The 21,368-nt window shown below is 35.5% G+C and overlaps 1 protein-coding gene across 1 annotated transcript; it reads left to right on the top strand.

Moving 5' to 3' along the window:
- Positions 1-4,131: 4,131 nt before the first annotated feature.
- Positions 4,132-11,864, top strand: LOC121405754 (complement C2-like). The gene is made up of 6 exons (XM_041596709.1): positions 4,132-4,147; positions 4,333-4,521; positions 4,949-5,128; positions 7,434-7,619; positions 8,682-8,742; positions 11,693-11,864. The coding sequence occupies exons 1-6, from the start codon at positions 4,132-4,134 to the stop codon at positions 11,862-11,864; spliced, it is 804 nt and encodes a 267-aa protein (XP_041452643.1).
- Positions 11,865-21,368: the final 9,504 nt, after the last annotated feature.

Raw genomic sequence — 21,368 nt, 5'->3', positions numbered from 1 at the left:
AATTTTAATTTGAATGAAAAGTGTCTAGCACATTCTTTGTAGAAAGCACTTGAGGCACACAGAATTGATACGTAAATAAAACGAAAGAACATTTTCGGAGGACTCAATAGAGATACATTGTTGGTGTCTTCACGAAGATCGTTCCACATTGAGGAGTATGCAATGCGCATGGGATCTTTCGCCAATGAGCATGATGAATGTTTCGCTGAAAATAGTCGCTTCGAGGGAAGATGTATCATCCAATCAAAAGCAATATGAATATATACATATATATAAATTCATGAGAGCTGAAGAAGCGTCCCGAATCTGACGTGAAACTGTACTTTGGTCCTTTGTTTCAAGTAAAGTAAGTCCAGATGAATAAATTTATTTTTTCCATCGTAATTTGACTCTTTTTGGATGAATCAAACCTACATCAGTATATATATGTACATATATATATATATATATATATATGTGTGTGTGTGTGTGTGTGTGTGTGTATATATACATATACATATATAGAGATATATAAATATATATCTATGTATATATGTTGTAAATATAAAACCGTGAAGCAAATCTTTAATAAATATGTCCATCCCAGCTCAAACAGTCTGACCAAAGTGACCACTTGCGCTTACGGAATTGCGGACAACTCAAAGCTGCACGTTCACTTCACTGTCAATTGTATTTCAATCATTTGCCATAAACCAAGTGAAACGTTTGCTCTATTGAAATTATACGAATTTACCGCGCCTTGACGTGAAAATAGTTACTGTAATATTAAAGAAATTGGGATATTTTAGACGATTATGTAACTCTACAGGAAACGGATGACTATCCAATCAATGAAGTCTACTTTTTCTTTCCATTTTTTAACCTCTATTTCTTGACAACAACATTCACGATATGACTTTGTGTGTTGGGGAGGGGGGGGGGGCTCACTTTGTCATGAATATTGGATATCCGTATTCCTTTGTCTTAGATACTAAAGTTGCAATTGATATTGTCAATGAGTGGGATCCTAATGTGAGCAAATGCCGCTTCATTATTTCAGAAACAAAATGAAGCATAATGTATAACTCTGTCGCTCAAACACATTCGTCACACTACAAAAAATGAAATAAAGACAAGAATTTATGAGGGAAATTTCTATTTTTGTCTCATTTGTACAAAGTGCTGATTGTTTTAGTAGTCGTTGTGAGTTGATAGTGAGGTTTTAAAACTACAGGCTAACAGTAAGCCATGTCACTGCCCCTCCTTGCTTTGACCCAAAAATATAAAAAGATCAACACGTTTTGTCTGGTTAAGTGTGTGATATTATCAAGTAGACTAAACTTATACTCGAATTCCCTCAATCTAGTATGCTTGGGATTTGGAATCCGATTGATGAATTTAATCATAGTATTTAAAATTACACTTTGAATGTGAATTTACAAATGTATCTGTTTACCTTTTGGTTTCTTCCTGATCTCTCCTTGCAAAAAAGAAGAAAAAAAATAAATAACATAACATTATGTTTAATAAATCTAAAGATTGTTTTCACGTGGAAAAACTGCGCTAGCCTTTGGAATTTTTCTTAATAATGCATAGCCCCTCCTTAAAATTTATTTTAAAAAGCAACCTAATATGTTAATCTGATCGTAGAATATGGTACTTGAATTTCGGGTGTTCTCCAAATTTTCTAACCTGACAACAAACGTTTTCTTGATCAATTTTCATGAATTTAGAAAAAAAACTGAAAACCTGCCTACATTTTAATCAAGCCTCCAGTGTTCTTTCATCATTAATGTCTTTTGGAAATCTCTGTTGATGAAGCTCTCTCTCCATATTATCTGTGTCTGTCTGTCTGTGTGTGTGTGTGTGTGCATCCATCTCTCCCCCCCCCCCTCCCTACTTATCTTTGCCCTTTCTCTCTCCCTCTCGCTCTCCTTTCAGTACTTTATTCCTTCTCTCTCATGTCTGTTTTCTCTTTAGTTTTTAGTATCGTCCTGTATCTCTGTCATCTTTTTATCATTTCTCGCTATCACTCACCATCTTGTTATTATTTCCAATATTCTTTTTTAACTTATTGTATTTACTCCTGCGAATGAGCCCCATTTCTCAAATGTTTGATATACTTTCTTAGGGGATCCACGCTCTACAAGCAATGCTTTTTAGTGGATCCCCTCATTTCCATATCAGATTCTGTTAAAACTATTTTACAAATATTTGTAACTTGTAATTGATTTGTAATCATTGTTATCACATTTCATTTGTTTCTGTCTATATTTATAATGTATGTTTGATTTGTATTTGCTTGTAATGTTGATAGAGGAAATGGAAAATAAACTTGAACTTGAACTTGAACTGAACTTCAATATGCCAGTGCGTTCAGTCTGACCAAAGTGACTAATTGCGCTTACGAGATATGAAATGTACACGTATGCTCCATTGACAACCAATTATGTAGCATTCCTCGGATGCCGCAAACCAAAGGTGATACGTTTGAATTAACACTTAATATGTATTATTAAGTGTTAATAAAAATCTGATAATAAAATCTTATGATCTCGTCTTTTTTAGGGGGGGGGCTAAATTTTAGATTGTTCAGATTCCTTCCCCCTAACCATCAAGAAATATGGCAGCCACTCTCTGTGGCTCCTTGGCTCGGCTTTCCTCTTCCCCGGCCTATCAACGCATGTGAATGCTATTGCCACGCTGCAAAGAATCATGCTTACCATATCTTGTCTCCAACCCATTTTTTTTTCAGGGGGGTGACCTTAAATTGTTGTAGGGGCCATAACGGTCTTGATGTGTTTTATCTTTCTAAGGGTCCAGTGAATTCTTCATCACACAGGCCTAGTCTTTCGTACAATATTTCACTTACTGTCTTCAACACATTCTATGTTGTTGCTTTATCTTGCCATGTTTGTATTTTCGAGTATTGTGTTTATGTCGTTCAAAATGTGCAATATCCAATACATAAAATCAAATCAGTCAAGTACAATGTATCTTATGTATTTGTGACATAGATGGATGCCGAAATGTATATATTAATTTTAATTTACTGGTAAAATGTGTTCATAACAGACTGATGAATCCGCATACAGAGGAAAAAAACAATAAATTGAAACTATACAAAGTAGGAATCTATGCAGAACACAGTAATAAACGAGAACAGTAACCACGGAACTTTATTTAGATAAAGATATACCCAGAGAATATTCCTGATCAATATGCAGGTTCTGTCGAAATCAAGCTATTAAGAGTGGCAATACAAATTTAATATGTATAATGTTCATGAGATTCTACTAGTATACGACGTACTTGTCAATGCTAGAAACATGAGAACTGAAGCACAATTGTTAGATCTTGATTGAAATATCCCAGCCTGGACAGTATGACCAAAGTAAATAGATGTGCTTACAGCTTTACTAACACGGCAGCTGCACGTATACTTCAGTGACAGAAATAGTATTCGTCGGATGCCACAAACCAGGTGAGACGTTTGCATCATGCGTTAGTGTTAGTTCGCGGTGTTCAAGTGGCGACTTTAAGAGAGCTATAAAGTGAAGTCTGGATATTGCGTGCGCTACATTTCGTTCACATTTTCCAACATTATATACTTTTTTTCTGTGCACAGCAGCACATTCAACTGTGAAACGTACGAGTTTGCTTCACTCTGACCAGTGGCATGATAAATCAGATCAGTTTTTTTTTTCTCAGAGAATCACGCATGGTAATTTTTTTAAACCGAAATCGAATGAATATTGGAGGGGGGGGGGTCAGGAGTGTTGAAAGCAAGATCATGGTCGCTCTCTTAAAGTCAAAATGAAATTACAAAGTCATAGTTTCGGGGGAAAACATACAACTTACTTATTTACAGAATTATGTCTTAATTTTGAAATGCATTACCTATTGGGTTTATAGTTCATTTTGATTGAGGGCTTATCTAATTTCATCATTGATGCATTCCCTATTTAATACATTTCTTTTTAATTTGATGTTCTTGACCATTTTTTCGAGAAGTAAAACAGGTATGTTCCCTCGAAACAATGCTTGAATTTGCATAATTTCATTAAATAAACGTGTTTTCACCGGTTTCCCACAGAACTTTTATATCGCACGGTTAACAAAAGACTTTATGCATGGCTGATCGTCAACAAAATGGAATGTCAGTCGAGTGAGTCTGGACGCGAGCCTGTAAAACCTCTTCATTTTAAATGCAAAAATGTATATATTGATATTGATATCTCACGAAAGAACTATGACCAAATGTTGCAGAGAAGCATTTGAGATCTCCAGTATCTTCTTCAATTATGTTCGAATCACCAACCTTGTAACTAAGTTTTATTTTATATTCGGCAGGTCATCTGAAGTGTAGTTCACCATACGTTCCAAACCACGCCAGAATCCAAAATCCTCGCCTGAACTACCAATTCAGAGACAGAGTGACTGTGACTTGCGACGCAGACCAATCTAGCTTTACTTTGCAATGTCACAATAAAGGCTTGTGGAGCGGACCAGACGTATCCTGCCCAGTTCCCCCAACAAAAGGTAATCAATCATCGATGACTTGAATAGCGGATTTAAAGTTCGTGTAAGAATTGATGTCCTTAGTAGTTTCGGGGGGTAACTCCAGTGTTACAATTATATTGGGTTTGGAAATCGGCCCGTCAATTATTTAATCTTAAATGATTTACCCAATCCTTCGCTAGAAACACACTCATGCAAAGAAGGAGACAAAACTTAGTTTGGATGATGGTATTTGATGGTTAATGGGCCACTTGATAAACGTTTTTTTCTCTCTCTCTCTCTCTCTCTCTCTCTCTCGTTCATAAAACAACACATCACTGGCTGAATCATGGGCGACGAATAGCTGATGACTACAGTTTCTTTGTAATTGCTTTTTCATGAATAATTTGTAATGATATCGTAGAACCATACTCGCGTTGATGCTTACACATCCTTTTACCAAAAACAGTACTCTACTGTAATGCCCCAGTAGTGCCTCCCTATGCCACCATTGGGAATCTTCGCCTATCCTACAAACCCGGCGACAGATTGAATGTCACGTGTGATGTAGGGGGAGAGCCGGTCACACTGGAATGCGTCGATGGCTTATGGACAGGACAGAATGCAGTGTGTGATTCCCCCGCCCCAGGTAGGTTCTTACCTGAAAATAACACTCCTCCCTTGGGAATATATATGCACACACACTCTCAAAATCCTACGAACATACATACAGAAGTGCTGGGGCTGAGTAGACATGTCTCCGGGCTACACACTAAGATATCCCGGTGCAAATGGGGTGTGCGATACGTGCGTACACCTTTTAAATGTAAATGCCAGTTTTGGTAAGGCTATCAAAATGAGTTCGTACAGAATCCAATGAAATGACCACCAAAGTGTCTGTTTGTATAAATAAAGAATATGTGCCAAATGATTCTGGAAGAAATTGTGTAATTGCTGAGAAATTAGAATAAAGCACAGGATTCGGGTCAAGCGTCGGGCACGACATTCAAAGCAATAATAATACACTGTCCCACGTGCGCTTATCTGTGTTGGTGATCTCTACTGTGAATATTTTTCAGCGTAGATTTCAAGATTTCACAAAGTTCAGTTTATGTGACTGTACCAGATCTAGATCCTCGATGATATACTGACAATTAAGCCTGGTTTTACAGACTTTCACATGAACTCAGTGTTTACTGCAACTGCTGGCATTTCTCTTTAATATCATCGAGGTGCTCGCGGGCTCTCGCTAGCGTACCCACGGTCGGCAAGATAGCTCTTAACGCGAGAGTCCTTGTCTGTTGTACACCCATGTACTCTCTGCGTGCACCCCACAATTCTTGCTGATAGCCGTATGGTATATATAAAGTTGATTTGTGATAAAAAAAAATTACCCCAAATAACAATGCACTAACGCCACACTTTACCGAAGTGAAATGACTTGTTAAATATTAATATTTATGTGATGATAATTGTTTCACAAACACATTTGATTACGTACATTTTTGGAGGGGCAGTAAATAGAGTTACTTGAATCACAACGATCAGCACTAGTCAACAACTGTATCGGCTCATATCACTAGAAAAACTACTCGGTCTCAATGCTCCCGCTGGCATAGCGGGAAGATTCTTGACCATAGTCATGATAGTTCCAACGCGGTGAGTTCGAGTCCCAACTAAGGTTACTAAAAAACACATACAGAAAGTGAGTGGAGAGGAAGACTCGACAATCTTTTTTGCTATTTTAGGTGGGGGGTACAGTATGCACCCTAAGAGGTAGCCGTGTACACCCTCAAGGCACAGATGGACACCCCAAATACGGGTGCACACTGTACAACCCTGTTCGGGATGTACGTGTGCCCCGCAATGGGTACTCGTGTAGGGACAAGCCTGAGCACCCCTAGGGTGTAAAATTGCGCATACATTCGCAATTCCGAAGCTTCGTTATTCCGAAACTTCGGATATTCCGAAGGTTCCTTGTTCCGAAGGTTCGTATTGCATAAGTCCGAAAACGAAATGAGGTTCGTAATTCCGAAGGCGTGTGAGACCGAAAACGAAATGAGGTTTGTAATTCCGAAGGTTCGTTAGTCCGAAAACGTAATGATTAACGAACCTTATTTCGTTTTCGGACTAACAAACCTTTGGAACATCGAACCTTATTTCGTTTAGGGATTATCGAACCTTCGGAATAACACCACAAATGTTCAGATTAACGAGCCCTTTTACGTTTCCGGATTAACGAACATCGAGGTATGGGCAATTTATATGTTTTGGAATTACGAACCTTGGGAATTACGAAGTGTAACCGTAAAATTTAACCCGAATTTCTTAGTGTGTGTGAACCAAGAGGTTTGGAGTTCTATTCCCGACGCAGCACACGTGCTCTTTGCCAAGGTGTTCATGTACATATTCCACTCACCAATCAGATGTTTTATAAAGCTGTTCGTAGGTAAAGATCAACTTTAAGAATGCCTGGGGTGGCGATGGCTTATAGCGTGTAAGAAAGGTTCACCAGTCGTTCTTTAAGTCAACTTAACTTACGAGCAGCTTAATGAAACACCCACCCGGTGTAGTTCGTGAGTAATCGGTAGGAAGAAGTTCGTTAAATGATTTAGCGCCTCGGCAGCCCAGTTGAGGCAGGTTAATAATAAAATCATTCTAATAAGCAGAAACCCCTTTGGATAACATTTTTGAAAGACCCCACAGAACAGTATTGGAAAAAATGTATTGGGTTTCTACATTTCATTTTAAGTATGATCTTACGTAACCTTGATCTTTAAGTTACCTTTTTGATTAATATCTGGCATAATTATCAAGGGATTTTTTATCAAAAATACTTTTTGAAGAGGTTTCTGGGTTTTTTTCGACCCGAAATATCTTTGAAATTACACAATCATGCGGTAAATAATACGGCCCAACAGTTACACGACAATTTCAATTTCCTTAATTCGCAGCGTGCAGTCCGCCAAACATTCATCCAATATCATATGTTGAAGCTGTTAAACCACGCTACAAGAATGGAGACCAAGTGAATATTACATGTAACGACAACTCTGATCGGTTTGTCTGGGAATGCCAAGAAGATGGCTTATGGCTGGGAAGGAACATCAAATGTGCGTTCAATGTAACACCAGTTGCAGGTAATTACACAAAGTAAAAACCAGATTCTACTGCATATTTCGAAATTTTTGAAACAGTTTTTATCAATAATTTTGTCATGGGGATGGCAATTGTACAAGCATCCAACATAATTATTTTTTTTTTGAAGGTTATTTTCATTTGTTTTTTCCTTATTTGTTTTTTAGTTCCTTCTATTTAATTCATTTTCTACTACTGTGGAATTTTTACATTTTCTCATGCGAATAAAATCAATAGTTTTATAGAAACTACTATGATTTAATTAAAACAAACAACGTTTAAAACTAAATTGTTTTTTTCTATACGACAAAATGATCTTTACCATTATTGCGAAAAAGGCAATGGTAAGAAAAAAGTTAATTCAGGTTGTTTGATATATCTTAAACAATTGATATGAACTGTTAAAATTTTTCTGTTAGTCAAACACAGTAGAGACTGATCGGCTGCACTGTAAAATCTGTGGTGTTAAAACTGACACCAATTGGTGTTAATAGATGACCACACCCTGAGGTGTTAAAATAACTTCCTAGAGACTGAACATAACACCAAAGAGTGTAAATGTAACAACCATAGGTGTTGTAATAACACCACAGGTGTAAAACTGACACCACCAATTTAACACCGGTGTAAAATAACTGGTGTGGTCCTCAATGTACAACGGTTAACACCACAGTTTTTGCTGTGAGGGAGAGGGGCTGCGGCGTTTGATTGAGGCATTATTGAATTAGTTAAAATTTACCAAATGCAAGCTTTAATTAATGATGGATAATGCTGAATGAATAAATTATTGAAGACATGAAATGAAGGGGTTTACATAATCAAACTGAAAATCGTACATCAATAGATCATATAGGCCTATTTTAGATATCTTTATCCTTAATATCATATGTTTTTGTAGTATTTATCTTATTACCCTGAGGCTTTCTTTAACTGTTGACAAAAAATTGTGTAGCAATGCTGACTCATAAAGATTGTATTGACACTTTAATTCAAATTTCAACATGTAGACTGCAAGATGCTTTTTCAGTTTATTACTTCGTTTTTGCTTATTCCAACATGCATAGGTCAAAACCTCGGACCTCCTTTACCAATGATAAACCCACCAAAGAAAGTCAATGGCAGAGAGTATTTTATCGCCGGCCTACTTGTAGTAGCTATCATTTTATTCGTTCTGGTTTTAATGAGTCTGACGATGTTCTTCATTTTCGTAAGAAGGTGATATTTTTTCTTCTTCTCTGTCTTCTTCTTTTTCTTCTCACTAGATTTCATGACCAATATATGAACCTTGCCCCGATCTTGTTATATGTGTACGATATTAAATACTGATGGAAGAAACAAACGTTTATTGTTCAAACCTGTAAATAACCTGTTACCTGTTTTGAAGGTATTGTTTAACTTTGTGAGCAGCCGATTTAAAAAATTTTCAAACCAAGATGAAACATGTGTACAAGTGCATTTTTTAGAACTAATAAACGCTGAAAACAACCATTATTGAGAATGGAAAGCTACAAGTGCAAGGTAAACCCTGATTTTGTAAATATGCGTCTTATAGACACCTAAATAGTACACATAAGTGTATTGGATGAAATTAAGATGGTGTTTCCGGTCACTTTATATTTCAAATTTTGAAGCACTAAATAATCATTTTCGAACGCAATTTTTTCTGGGCATCATTTTTGTAACATATCACAGACACAGGTGACAAGTGCGACCTCCTAGCTCAGATTTTTCAAAAGTCAAACCAATATTAACCTATCACTTTAAACTCTAAACCACAGTTCTTAGAGTGACTGGTCTGAACAAAGTGTTTAAGATTTTTAGCATCGTTCCTTAGCGCACTGTCTCTTTCTTCTACAGCTTTAGAACGTAGTTCATATTATAATATTATGTCATTGTTGACTTCTTAACAATAAAGGTATTTTTCGTTTAGATAATTTACCACCAGTTCTTCTTAGAATAGCATTGATTGTTTATCATTATTACAAATGAATAGTTAAGTTGCAAAATGGGTTAGGTCCACTTTTTACCATTTCGAGAAAAGCCGTGTTTTTATCCTCACTTACTGCAATACTCTTATGAGAAACTAAATTGTCATGATGTACTACCCTATCGTGTGAACATAAAATTGGGTGTAAAAGAAATCTACATGTCTTCAATTTTTTTTCTATCTTTTCTTTCAAAAATTATCATTGTGGACCTAACCCCTTTTGCAACTAAACTGAAATGAATCTAATCTATTTTGATTAAAAATGTGATTGTTCGTTGCCACTTTTATTCACATTTTAATGTGAATTTCAAATTTTCGTTGTTTTCATCAGAACGACTAAAAATTTAGAGGATTTGAGACGGAAAAAAGTTATGAACAATGGACCTATGACGTTTTGACAAATGAGCTCTTCAGAATAGTTTGTTTGCAAAAGGGGTTATAAGTCCACTCCAAGAAAATATTTGTTTTCTCCATATTGCAATATTTTTATGCGAAACTAAATTGTTGTGATACACTACCATGCGAACATAAAATTGGGTATAAAAGAAATCCACCTGTTTTCATATCCTTTTAAATATTCTTTTCAAAAAAAAAAGTGTGGACCTAATCCCTTTTGCAACTAAACTGAAATGGACCTAACCCCTTTTGAAAAAAAAGGAATTTTTCTTTGCCATTTTAGATCACTTTTTAAGGGGAATTTCAACTTTTCTTTGGTATCATCTTATAAAGCTACTAAAAATCTATACATTGAGACAAAAAAAATAAATTTGATGAATAATGGACCTAACCCCTTTTGGCAAGTGAGCTCTTCGAATTTCCTCGCAAGGCATGCAAGGTACAAGGCATAAGGATGTGGTGTTCTGTATAGTATTTCCTGTTATATATCTCCATCGAGATTGCTTCGAGCATGCTGAAGATGACACAACTGTATACGACTGGTGATCATTTTCGTGTATTACACTATAAAAACAAATAGAAACTTAATTAACACTCTATGAGATTTCGTATTGTAACTGAGTCAAAAGTAATGAATGTCACCACTTGGGGTCATCAACAAAGCTAGACTCGTCCTTTTTAGCCCTTCAAGTGATAGGAAAACATTTTTAAAATATGTGATTTATTACTTCGTCTTTTCCCAGCGCACAATTCCTTTTTTTAATCACATTATGAGTACAATAGCGGAAGAGGTTTACCGTACACCATGGGTAAATTCCAGGAAGGACTGAGATAAAACAAAAAATTGGTTAGAATGGGAGATGAATTGGACAGGCGAGAATGGATGTTTGAAAGTAAAGTATCCTTTTCGATATCAGTGTAGTCCTTTAGGCTGTAAACCAGAAGAAGGGGAAAGCTGAGTAGCCATGGTAGTAGGCAGGCTTGGTAGGTGAGAGAAGACTGGCTTGAGTCGGCGAGTAGAATGGTAGCAGGAGCAGGAGTACTACCACTCTACTCGCCGACTCAAGCCAGCCTTATCTCTCCTACTCAAGCCTGCCTACTACTTAGCTTCCCGCTCTTTGTGGGTTAAAGTCCTTTTAAGGACTACACTCATTTCGAAAAGAATTATCTTCTTTCAAACCTCCCTTTCTCACCTTTCCAATTCATCTCCAATTCTGTCCACGTTTCTTATCTTGGTCCTTCCAAGACTTTACACATAGTGTACCGTAAACCTCACCTGCGACTGCTCATACTACCATGCAAACCTGCACTTTATTCCATTTTACTCAGGTTGTCAAAAAGAATAAATCATCCAAACATTTGGTTGCTGCAAATAAAAATTTTAGTCCATAACGATCATGGGGGCGTTTCATGAAAGGACTTATCAGACGTTTTATCCGACAGTTACCAAAGGAACACTGCCTCTCAGCCAATCAAAATCATGAAAAGTTGTCAGAGCTGACAACTTGTCGGATGAAAATATTGATGAAAAGCTCCCCAGGTTTCACCCCAGGCTTATGGAAAGAAATCCAGAATTTAATTGAGGACATTATCGCCAGCCGTCCGAAAATTCGTGCTTAACTTAAAAACAGCCTTATTGTTTGAAATGAAATCTTACTTTTTCCATTATTTCTTTTAATTCGTATAATTCAGTCGTGAATATGGCTTGACATCAAAGGAAGCTCTCAGTGAGAAAGTTCATGGACCTCTACCTGATGTTCCGGAAGGATGTGCGAATTATGTTGTTGACGAACAATCCCTCTACGTTGAACCTTATATCAAAGAAGATGGTGATTCAAATTCCAACTACGAAGTCTACGAATAACGAGTTTGAAATAATTGACCGACCTTATCCTCTTCTTCAAAAAAAAAGTATAATGACACCAAGGAGAATTCGATTTGTGTACATCAATAGAGATGGGCATTAAAGGAATCCCCCGTTATTTTTTAGTTTCTAATGTTAATATTAGACCATAATAAACTGATGTATGTTTTGATTCATCCAGGAAAGTCAAATATCGATGGAAAAAAATAAATCTATTCATCTGGACTTACTTGTTGAAGCAGAGGACAGTTTCACGTCCGATCCGGGACGCTTCTTCAGCTCTTCTGAACTGGCGGGAATTCGTCGTTGCCGATTGGTGCCGAAGCACCGTCGATGTTATTGTCTTGGAGACAGAGTTCAGAAGAGCTGAAGAAGCGTCCCGGATCGGACGTGAAACTGTCCTCTGCTTCAACAAGTAAGTCCAGATGAATAGATTTTTTTTCCATCAATATTAGACCTTGTATTATGATAGACATCTCGGCCAATATTAAAGCTAACTATTTGAGGCCTGTGGGTTTTTTCTAACTACAGTATGTTTCTTGTAAACCTTTTATTTTCTTTTTTAAAGTAAAGAATACGTTTGGTTGTTGTAACGGTTCTCGTTTTGGATATAACGCCTTGATCATTTTTTACGGTGTTCTTAAAATTATTTTAAAATTGCTTGATTTATTTTGATTATTTCAGTTTCGTTAAAGCTGTTTTTCTTGTAAGGATAATGATTTCAATTAAATCTAAATTAAGGTCGCTGCTTTACACCCCGCCGTGAATTAGGAGTTGATGTAATTTGGCTGTAGCATTTTAAAAGATAATGGAGTACAACATTTATCTTTATTCTTACAGTAGTTTGCCAACCTTCTTTCAATATTTATAGCAACAATATTTTAAATACAACATGGATATGGAAAGGTGTCGTAGATAGCATGAAAAACAAACCTCCGTGGATACTATATATTGGAATTTTATAAGAGCTGTTTGTGTGAACATGTATATGTATAAGAACGAATATGAAATGTAAATTATAAATGTGCAGGCTATTTACCGGATGGCTTTGAGTGAATTGTTGCTAATAATCTGTCTGAAGTCCTGGCTATTCATGTATTCGAGCGAAAAAATGTGAGCTAACCGAGTGAAACCAACATCACGCCTTTTGTGAAACTCCCTAGATTTTGAAAGACAAATTCGAGAGTCTTGTTTGGGAATAGAGAATTTTCGCTTCACAACGCACGACAAATTAAAGAAAGTATAAAATATACTGCTTGCCAAATGCCCTTTATGGCAATTGTCAACAAAGACGTCTTTGTCAAATATTGGTCAATCCAAAAAAAAGTTTCGTGTGGGACTGTGGACAATTTACATATTTGCAATTTTTCGTCAGGTCCAAAACTTTGGACGAAACTGCTATTCTGGTTCACTAAATTTTTCACACAGACCTCCCAGCTGTTCATTGTCATTTGACGGGCCTTTCCAGTACATTTAAAGTGTTCTTGAATGTGTCGTGCGTCGCGGACCGAAAATTACCTAATAGCCAGATTACGCTACTGTAACAGGAGAGCCATATAATAACCATGAATGATATAACAATACTGATCAACTAAATCGATGTCTTTTCGGTGCGTGCAACAAAGATACAATTTAATCTTCGTATATGTTTGCATGACGTTATTCACACAAAACAGCGTTTGGTACTGTATGAAAGCGAAATAAAACCCCTTTCCCTTGTATGTACGTGCATGTACGATTGATTTATGTTACAGTGTTTGGTGACTTCATGAACCGCCTTTGTCATTAAGTCTTGATTGCTTAGCTTGACATCTTTTATTTGTCCATACTTGGCAAACACACCCACCCTCTCACACACACACACACACACACACACATATATATATATATATACATATATGGATAGTGGTTAGTAAATTCTGATTTATTTAATTTAATTTAAAACAGCTTAATTCATTCAAATAGAGCTAGATGTACAATGATTATCGCAAACAAATGGCTTTACGTTTTTTATGGTGATCGTAATTATGATTCAACTCATTATCATTCTTTGGTCTCACACAGTACTTACGGTATCTGTTCTAAACAAAAAGTAATGTACGTTTTTCAATATGACTTAATATAATATTCCTTATCAGAACTTCAAAGTTGTTTTTGTCATGCTTTTATTGTGACACACTGTCTGAAAATATTATGTATTATACATGTATTTATACTCAGATACTCAGGATATACGGCAACATGAAGCCAATCACTATATTCTTAGCTAAAAGGGGAAAATAAATCTAAATTTCAGTCACACTTACATGAAGAATATATCAAATAAATTGAACTCTTATTAAAATCAGCTTAATTCTATTCTTTCTCATTTTTTCCGGTGTACATTAATATATCCTTTTCAGGACAATAGTCTGAGAGCTTATTTGTTTATTTATTTGTTTTACAGAGGAAAGATAAAAAACATTCTGTCATTATCGTAAAAATGAAGGGATTCAGTAACCAAAAGTAAGAATATTTTTCCTGATTCTGATAACATATCTCCTACCAAAGAAAATAATTTCCTCTAGACACATTCTGGAAACAAAAAGAAAACAAAAAAAGAAGACATCGTGTTAAAAAAATCCTCCTGTTTTATTGGTGGGTTGGGCTGCCAGGTCGAGGCTATTAAAAGTGGCCATGCTCAGTGACAAAGATAAGAAATTGACTGATGCATCAGCCAAATATTTAGCTTAGACTTACTTGGCAAAACATAGAAAGATAACCTTCGTGTTGTATTCAACATTAATAAGTTGAAAAGTGGATTGCGTTGGAGGTAAAATAAAAGATTGCAATGAAAAAGGCGGCAAAATGCATTCCTATGTTTTGTATTATTTAATCTGGGTATGTAATAATATTCAGTACCTCCCAAAACTTTTTCCATGTAGTCACTGTATAATTACCTACGATCTGGGATACAGCTGGAACTTTGTGCTTAACTATTCTGTCTCTGCTATCATTATATACCAATTGTGATAACCAACTAAAAAATTTCGCTTAGTTGCCCTATTCTACCCAACCAAACATGTTTACACCACATTCACATTGTTAGTTTAAATTCAAGTGATGCAGCTGAAACTCCGTTAAAGCGTCGTTATAGTATCTACCACCTCCCCATATTAAGAATTATTTTCATTATTTTTAATTCAGAAGATTTTAGTAAGAAGCATATATTATATTTTTATTAGATATACTGTATAGATAACTATGGATTGCAATGAAGGCCATACTTATATTAAAGCATGTTAAGACTCTATCAACAGATCATGGGCCTGGTTATTCTTTGTCGCCTTAAGCAAAAAGAAATATATTCCAGAAGAAAAGTTTCATAATTATCAGGAAGGGAAATTCGAAAGTATATTCCAGACATGACATAAGAAGAATGTGAACGAGTCTTTTGACAAAAATCAATAATTTCATTTCCGTGTCAGAAACCAATTTGATTTGTATATCGCCAACTCACCCCCCCCCCCATCCCTCAATAATGGGTTGAGGTAGTTTTTAGGTGACACTAGATTGCGGCTCGTCGACGGACCTAATCATAATTATTCAGGCTTCGTAAACAGATTCCTAATGGCAGTTGGGCTTGTCCCCATTGCTGATTTCTCTGATCTGATCTCATTATGGTAATGTCCGTTACTCTGGCAACATATCTTAGCCTCAGGGATCTCCAGTGGTGGGAGCTTCTTAAATATAGCCGTAAGTACACTATGACATTGGTGGAGAGTTGCGCTTATCGTTTCAACTCCACAAAACGGTTTGCCACTTGTATCTTCATCTGTGAATCATCGGATGCTACAAACCAGGTAAGACGTGTTTTAGCAGAAATGAGATGTTACTAAAGAGCGTTGACAGCGTGCGTTCGGTTTCAATATGACCAACATACCGTTAAACATGCTTTTCTGACAAAGCGCAATTTGCAGGCTGTTCATGCTATTTAGCCTATAGTTCGTTGGAATTCAAGAGCTGAAATCCGTATCACTAAATTGATGATGGCATATATTATTGAATGTTGTTTCATTAAGCAGTTAATATTTTTGACCAACGAGCTGAGATGAGACTGAAAACACTAAAACTGTACCGTCTCTACTTATTATTTCAAAATATAATTGGAATTTGACAAGGAAAAACAATCACTTAGATTGTAGAAAGTAAAGAGAAAGGAAATACTTGATGGAAAATGTATAAAAAAGTCGTGTTTGCACGTGCTGAAAAGGAAGCGTTCCATCACCGTTGTTCAATAATTACTATTCCCTCATTTTGTTAGTCTGAGGTGCATATAGTTTATATGGGAACTCAGAGATAAAACATACCTCTCAGTGAAAACTGTCGACATGTCCTCCAGAACGTTCTCAAGAATAGGATCCGTATCACTTGAAACGTTAATAATATGTTACTTATAATTAGATATTCAGCATCACGTACCCTATGACCAAAGTGACAAGTTGCGCTTACGCGATTAAGTACTCTAAAACTGCTCGCTCATGACTGTTCAAGTAATTAAATACAAAAACACTTATTGTCAAATGACACAAACCAGGTGAGACGTTCATGTTAAGAAATGTATGTATTACTAAAAACATGACAGAGTTTTGTAAAAAGAAAAATAAGTGTGGAATTTGTTCTAATAAAATCAAATTATTTATTTCCACAATAACATTACAAATATGTACAAAACATTACAAATATGTACAAAATAGGAAATAAACATAATTGGAAAAGGAAAGTTAACCGAGTTGTTCAAAAATAATACAAAGAAATGAGCCATACTGTGGGGGACCCAAAGAATACAAAATAAGTCTTAAAATCAGCCACTCAACATAAAATAAACAAATAAGTGCTATCAAAATAGACATTTCTTAACATGTGAATATGGCTCTCATTCATACCTTTCAAAATAAAAGTTAAGAAAAATCAACACATTCATAACAAAAAATCAAATAGCGTTACGTATGGGAAAAGAAGTTAGAATGATAACTTAAGTAATGACATAAAGAATTTTAAAAAAAGATAAGTTTGATTTTAAGCTCTTCTGTTATTTGTTAAATTTGTATCAATCAGCATCAGGTTCTTTTTTAAATTATATTTAAAGGAATGGAGTGATGCTTAGTTTTAAATTTCTTTTGTTAAGGAACTCCACAGTTTAGGGCCAGTGAATAAAAGAGTGGATTTAGCATATGATGTTCGAACCTTTGGAAAATGAAAGTCATTTGCAGAACGGGTTTCATAAGAATGTAAATCTAGATTAAGGGAAATATATCAAAAATATGAAGAGGGTGTATACGATGTTTGCATTTATACATAAAAATTCCGATTTGTAGATTCATGATATCATACACAGTTAATAATTTGAGTTTATGAAATAATGGAACAGATTGGGAATCATATGAAAATTTGGAAATGAAGTGAACCGCTCTTTTCTGCAATTTGAATATTTTATCAGATAGATATTTTGGAGAACAAGCCCAGATAATGTTACAATATGAAACATGTGGGAGAAACAAGGTATTATAAATGGAAAGAAGTATTTTAGGCTGGAGAACGTGACGTAAGCGATTATACAATACACCGACAACTTGAGATATTTCAACACAGACATCTTCGATATGATATTTCCATGACATGAGTTCATCAATATGAATACCCAGAAATTTTGAATGATTTGTATGTAATAATTGAGATCCATTCATGTGGAATTTAATATCCTTAATATCATAATTAATGTTACTAAATACCATAAAATTTGTTTTAGACATATATGAAGTTCATTGTTTAGGCCTATAGGTTATAAATATTATGACTAAAAAAGTATTATCTGCAGATTGTATAAAAGTTAAATATGTGAGGAGCATTGAATATCATTTATGTAAATAAGAAATAATAATGGGCCAAATATCCAATATGCTGTGCTGATTTAATGGGATAGAAGCATGTCCACGATCGAACTTGTGCCAGTGTAGGTCTATCTGTTTATAGGTTCAATATGAATGTTTGCATCATTTAGTTTAAAGATAAATTCCAGTTCTAGTAACGATCTCAAGATGACTTTTTACAGAATCTAATATAATGAACACCCAAGTGTCTGTTCGTATGAATAAAAATATGTGCCAAATGATTCTGGAATGGTGTAATTGCTGAGACAGAAGCAAAATAAGCGCGGATTCCAGCAATAATAATACACTGTCCCACGTGTGCCTATCTGTGTTTGCGATCTTCAGTGTGATCGTATTTGAGCTTGAATTTTATGATTTCACTAAATTCAGTTTATGTAACTGTACCAGATCTAGATTCATGATGATATAGTCATACGTAACCTTGGTTTTACAGACTTTCTCACGAAATTAGTGTTTTACTGCAACTACTATCATTTAGCTTTAAGCTTGCCCATCGAGAACAGGGCATGTGGACCAGTATGGCTATAAATGATAGACATTCCGCAATTTCGTTTACGTCAGCACCTCATTCTACCTCAGGATCAAGTTCTATGACCAACATGCCTTACGAAGGCAAAAATACAATATAACATTCTCCCATTACCTCATATTTATCAAAATATCACAATAAGCCAACAAGTTGGTCTGATCTCCCACACGATTGACGAAATAATCCACTGTCATAATGTGGTCAAGAAAGATATCGACAACCTTTCCTGCTCAATATATTACATAGCCGTACGCAGCAGGGAGGGAAAGGGGAGGCAAGGGTGTTTTTTCCACCCCCCCCCCCCCCCCCTCCTCCCCCGAAATTTAAAAAAAATTATAAATTTTACTGATTTTTTTAAATGGAACAAAAGTATACAGAACGTCCTTAATTTGACTATAGAAAGTGCAATAACACCTTCGGGACAAGCTCGGTCGCACGCTCCCTAACTTAACCCCCCCCCCCGGAATAAATCTGCGTACGGTGATACTATTGTTTGAAGTTTTTATGTGTAAGGGTTGAAAACTTAAGAAGGTCAGGGTCAAACTCTAAGGGAATGTCCCTTAAATTCAGCACCACGATCCCTATGACCAAAGTGACAAGGTGCGCTTACGGGATTGAAAACTTTAAAGCTGCTCGTTCACTACTCCATACTCATCCAAATATCAAGCATTTGTCAGATGCCACAAACCAGGTGAGATATTTGAAGGGAAAGATGGCACCGATCGTGACCTAGCACCTTTAAAAACAATAACAATATAGTCCGATGTCTGTTACATTCAAAACCATTATAAAGTGTAAATACAACTCAACTGGATTTTTAAAAATCAATTCTATGAAGTTTAATGTATTTCTTTTCCTTGAAACATTAATACATAGGTCAGTCAATACTTTCTCAGTGTAAAACCCTTCTGGGCCCGTTGCAGAAAGAGTTGCATGAATCGCAACTCTAAAAATCATGCGCTACTTGATTTTTTTTCGACCAATCAAAAGCTCGCATTTGGGACTTGCGATTGATTTTTTGGCTTGCGTCTAAACGCAACTTTTTTCTGCAACGGGCTCCAGCTCTGACCACTCTGTATTCTCCTCATGTTGGCTTTCCTTCGTCTTTCAGAAATCTCTAACAGTGTATCTCCCTTCTTTGCGACCTTGCATCTACTGTCAGAAGTTTTACTTTCCTCACTTTCTCTTTCCAGTGACTTTCAACCCTCCATACTTTCTCCTTCCAGTAACTTTCATCCCTCCTCACTTTCCCTTTCTAGTGACTTTCAGGCCTGTGTAGTTCTCCTTAACCTTGCGAATACTTTCAGAAACCCGTTCTTGTTACCTACAATTGTCTTGTTTTGATTTTTTTTTAAGGTACAAGACGCGAAAAAAATTCCCCTCGATTTGTATTTGTTTAATACATTTCAGAAGTAACGTGCAGTTTGTTACCATGTTTATGAATACGTATTTTATACATCAAATCTCCAAAACAAACTATTCCAATTGAAAACATGCATCATCTCTTTTAAATCTAAACAAGGGCATCGTATCACTACTAAACCTGAATTAAAATATGAAGGGCAAAGACTTTGACAATATGTAACAATACTTTCTCATTAGTACAGTGTGGACATTTTGAATTTGTACAATTTGTAACAATATCTCATCAGTTATGCATTGAGTCGACATTAAATAAACCCAACTTGAACTTTAACCTGTTTTTTTGTTTTCGATGTAAGTGAAATACAAACAAAATAACAGCAAGTATGGATCTTCCTTTGTGAATGTGTGTGTTCGGATCTCCTGTTGATATACATGCAGGCATGGGAAATATGCACACATTAAATAGTGGTATTGTAGTATTTCAAACGATAACAAAATGGACTTTTATACCGTAATGTAGTCGTTATTTTCAGAAGCACAGTTGCAATGACTTTTATTACATAACATTCATTGCAGTTGACTGGAAAGAATGAATCTTTCAGAAGATGTATTGAAGATATCACTCTATGATCAAAATCATTATTCATTTAGTAATCAGATGCTAAGACACGATAGTTCTATCTATATTTTAATAGATTTTAGTTCTTGTTATGCATATATCAAACACCTGTAACTTTATTCAACTATCATTTATCACTGTTGATATTTCCTTTAAATATTTTTTTAATCAATATTGATTATAGTTAAATAATGAGTATCGTTTTTTAGAGGTACAGGATTTGAGAGATATAAAAAAAAATTGCAAAAGTATCGGGCCCATTTAAAATGTGATTTCTGTAATATCTGTAATATAAGCTTAGAATATGTTGTACTTCTGGAATTGATTGAATTTAGAGAGATACAATTAAAAAATAAGAATAAAATTGTAGTTTATTGTGTCGTAATTTTTAAGAATGCGTCGGCGTGGCTATAAAATCTATATTCCCTGAATCATGATTGCCTTTAAACAATGATCAAATTAGAAATTGAGCTCTTGAATTATTTGAAATCATAACATATTTATTTCCAGTTTCTTCACCTTTAAGCCGGCAGATCGTGAATCATTAAGTTGCAAAAGCCTCAAACATTTCTTGTCAGCTATGACAAAATCTGTCATATAGAAATATAAAATTGTATAAATAAAAAAATATATATTGTTATAAAAATTGTCTAGCTCATTAATCTCCCTCCTATCTATCATCCCTCCCCTGTCCCCCCCCCCCAAAAAAAAAAAATCAAATTAAATACTCTGATGACAAATTATATATTGATGATGCCATATAGTCGTAGCATGGATTCTATTAGCGAGGACAGAGACTACCTGTATTTTCTCAACACATTTTGGCGTATTTTTGCAGGTGTCCTTCACTTTAATCAAACCCTTTCGCGTGTTACAACTTTGACGGTGTTGCAGTTTAGCTTTTCTTTGTACGAACTGAAAGTCAACCTGTCAGACGGCAGTTGGAAACTGTTCTATTTGATTATCATGTAAGCCACAAGTGAAACCATATTACTGTCTCATCAGCTTGGATTCAGTAAACTCAATGATGGAATACGGTCAAATATACCACCTCGATCGAC

Source organism: Lytechinus variegatus, chromosome 19 (genome assembly GCF_018143015.1).
Source record: "Lytechinus variegatus isolate NC3 chromosome 19, Lvar_3.0, whole genome shotgun sequence".
Taxonomy (NCBI): Eukaryota; Metazoa; Echinodermata; class Echinoidea; order Temnopleuroida; family Toxopneustidae; genus Lytechinus; species Lytechinus variegatus.
This window is presented reverse-complemented; position numbering and strand designations above follow the sequence as displayed.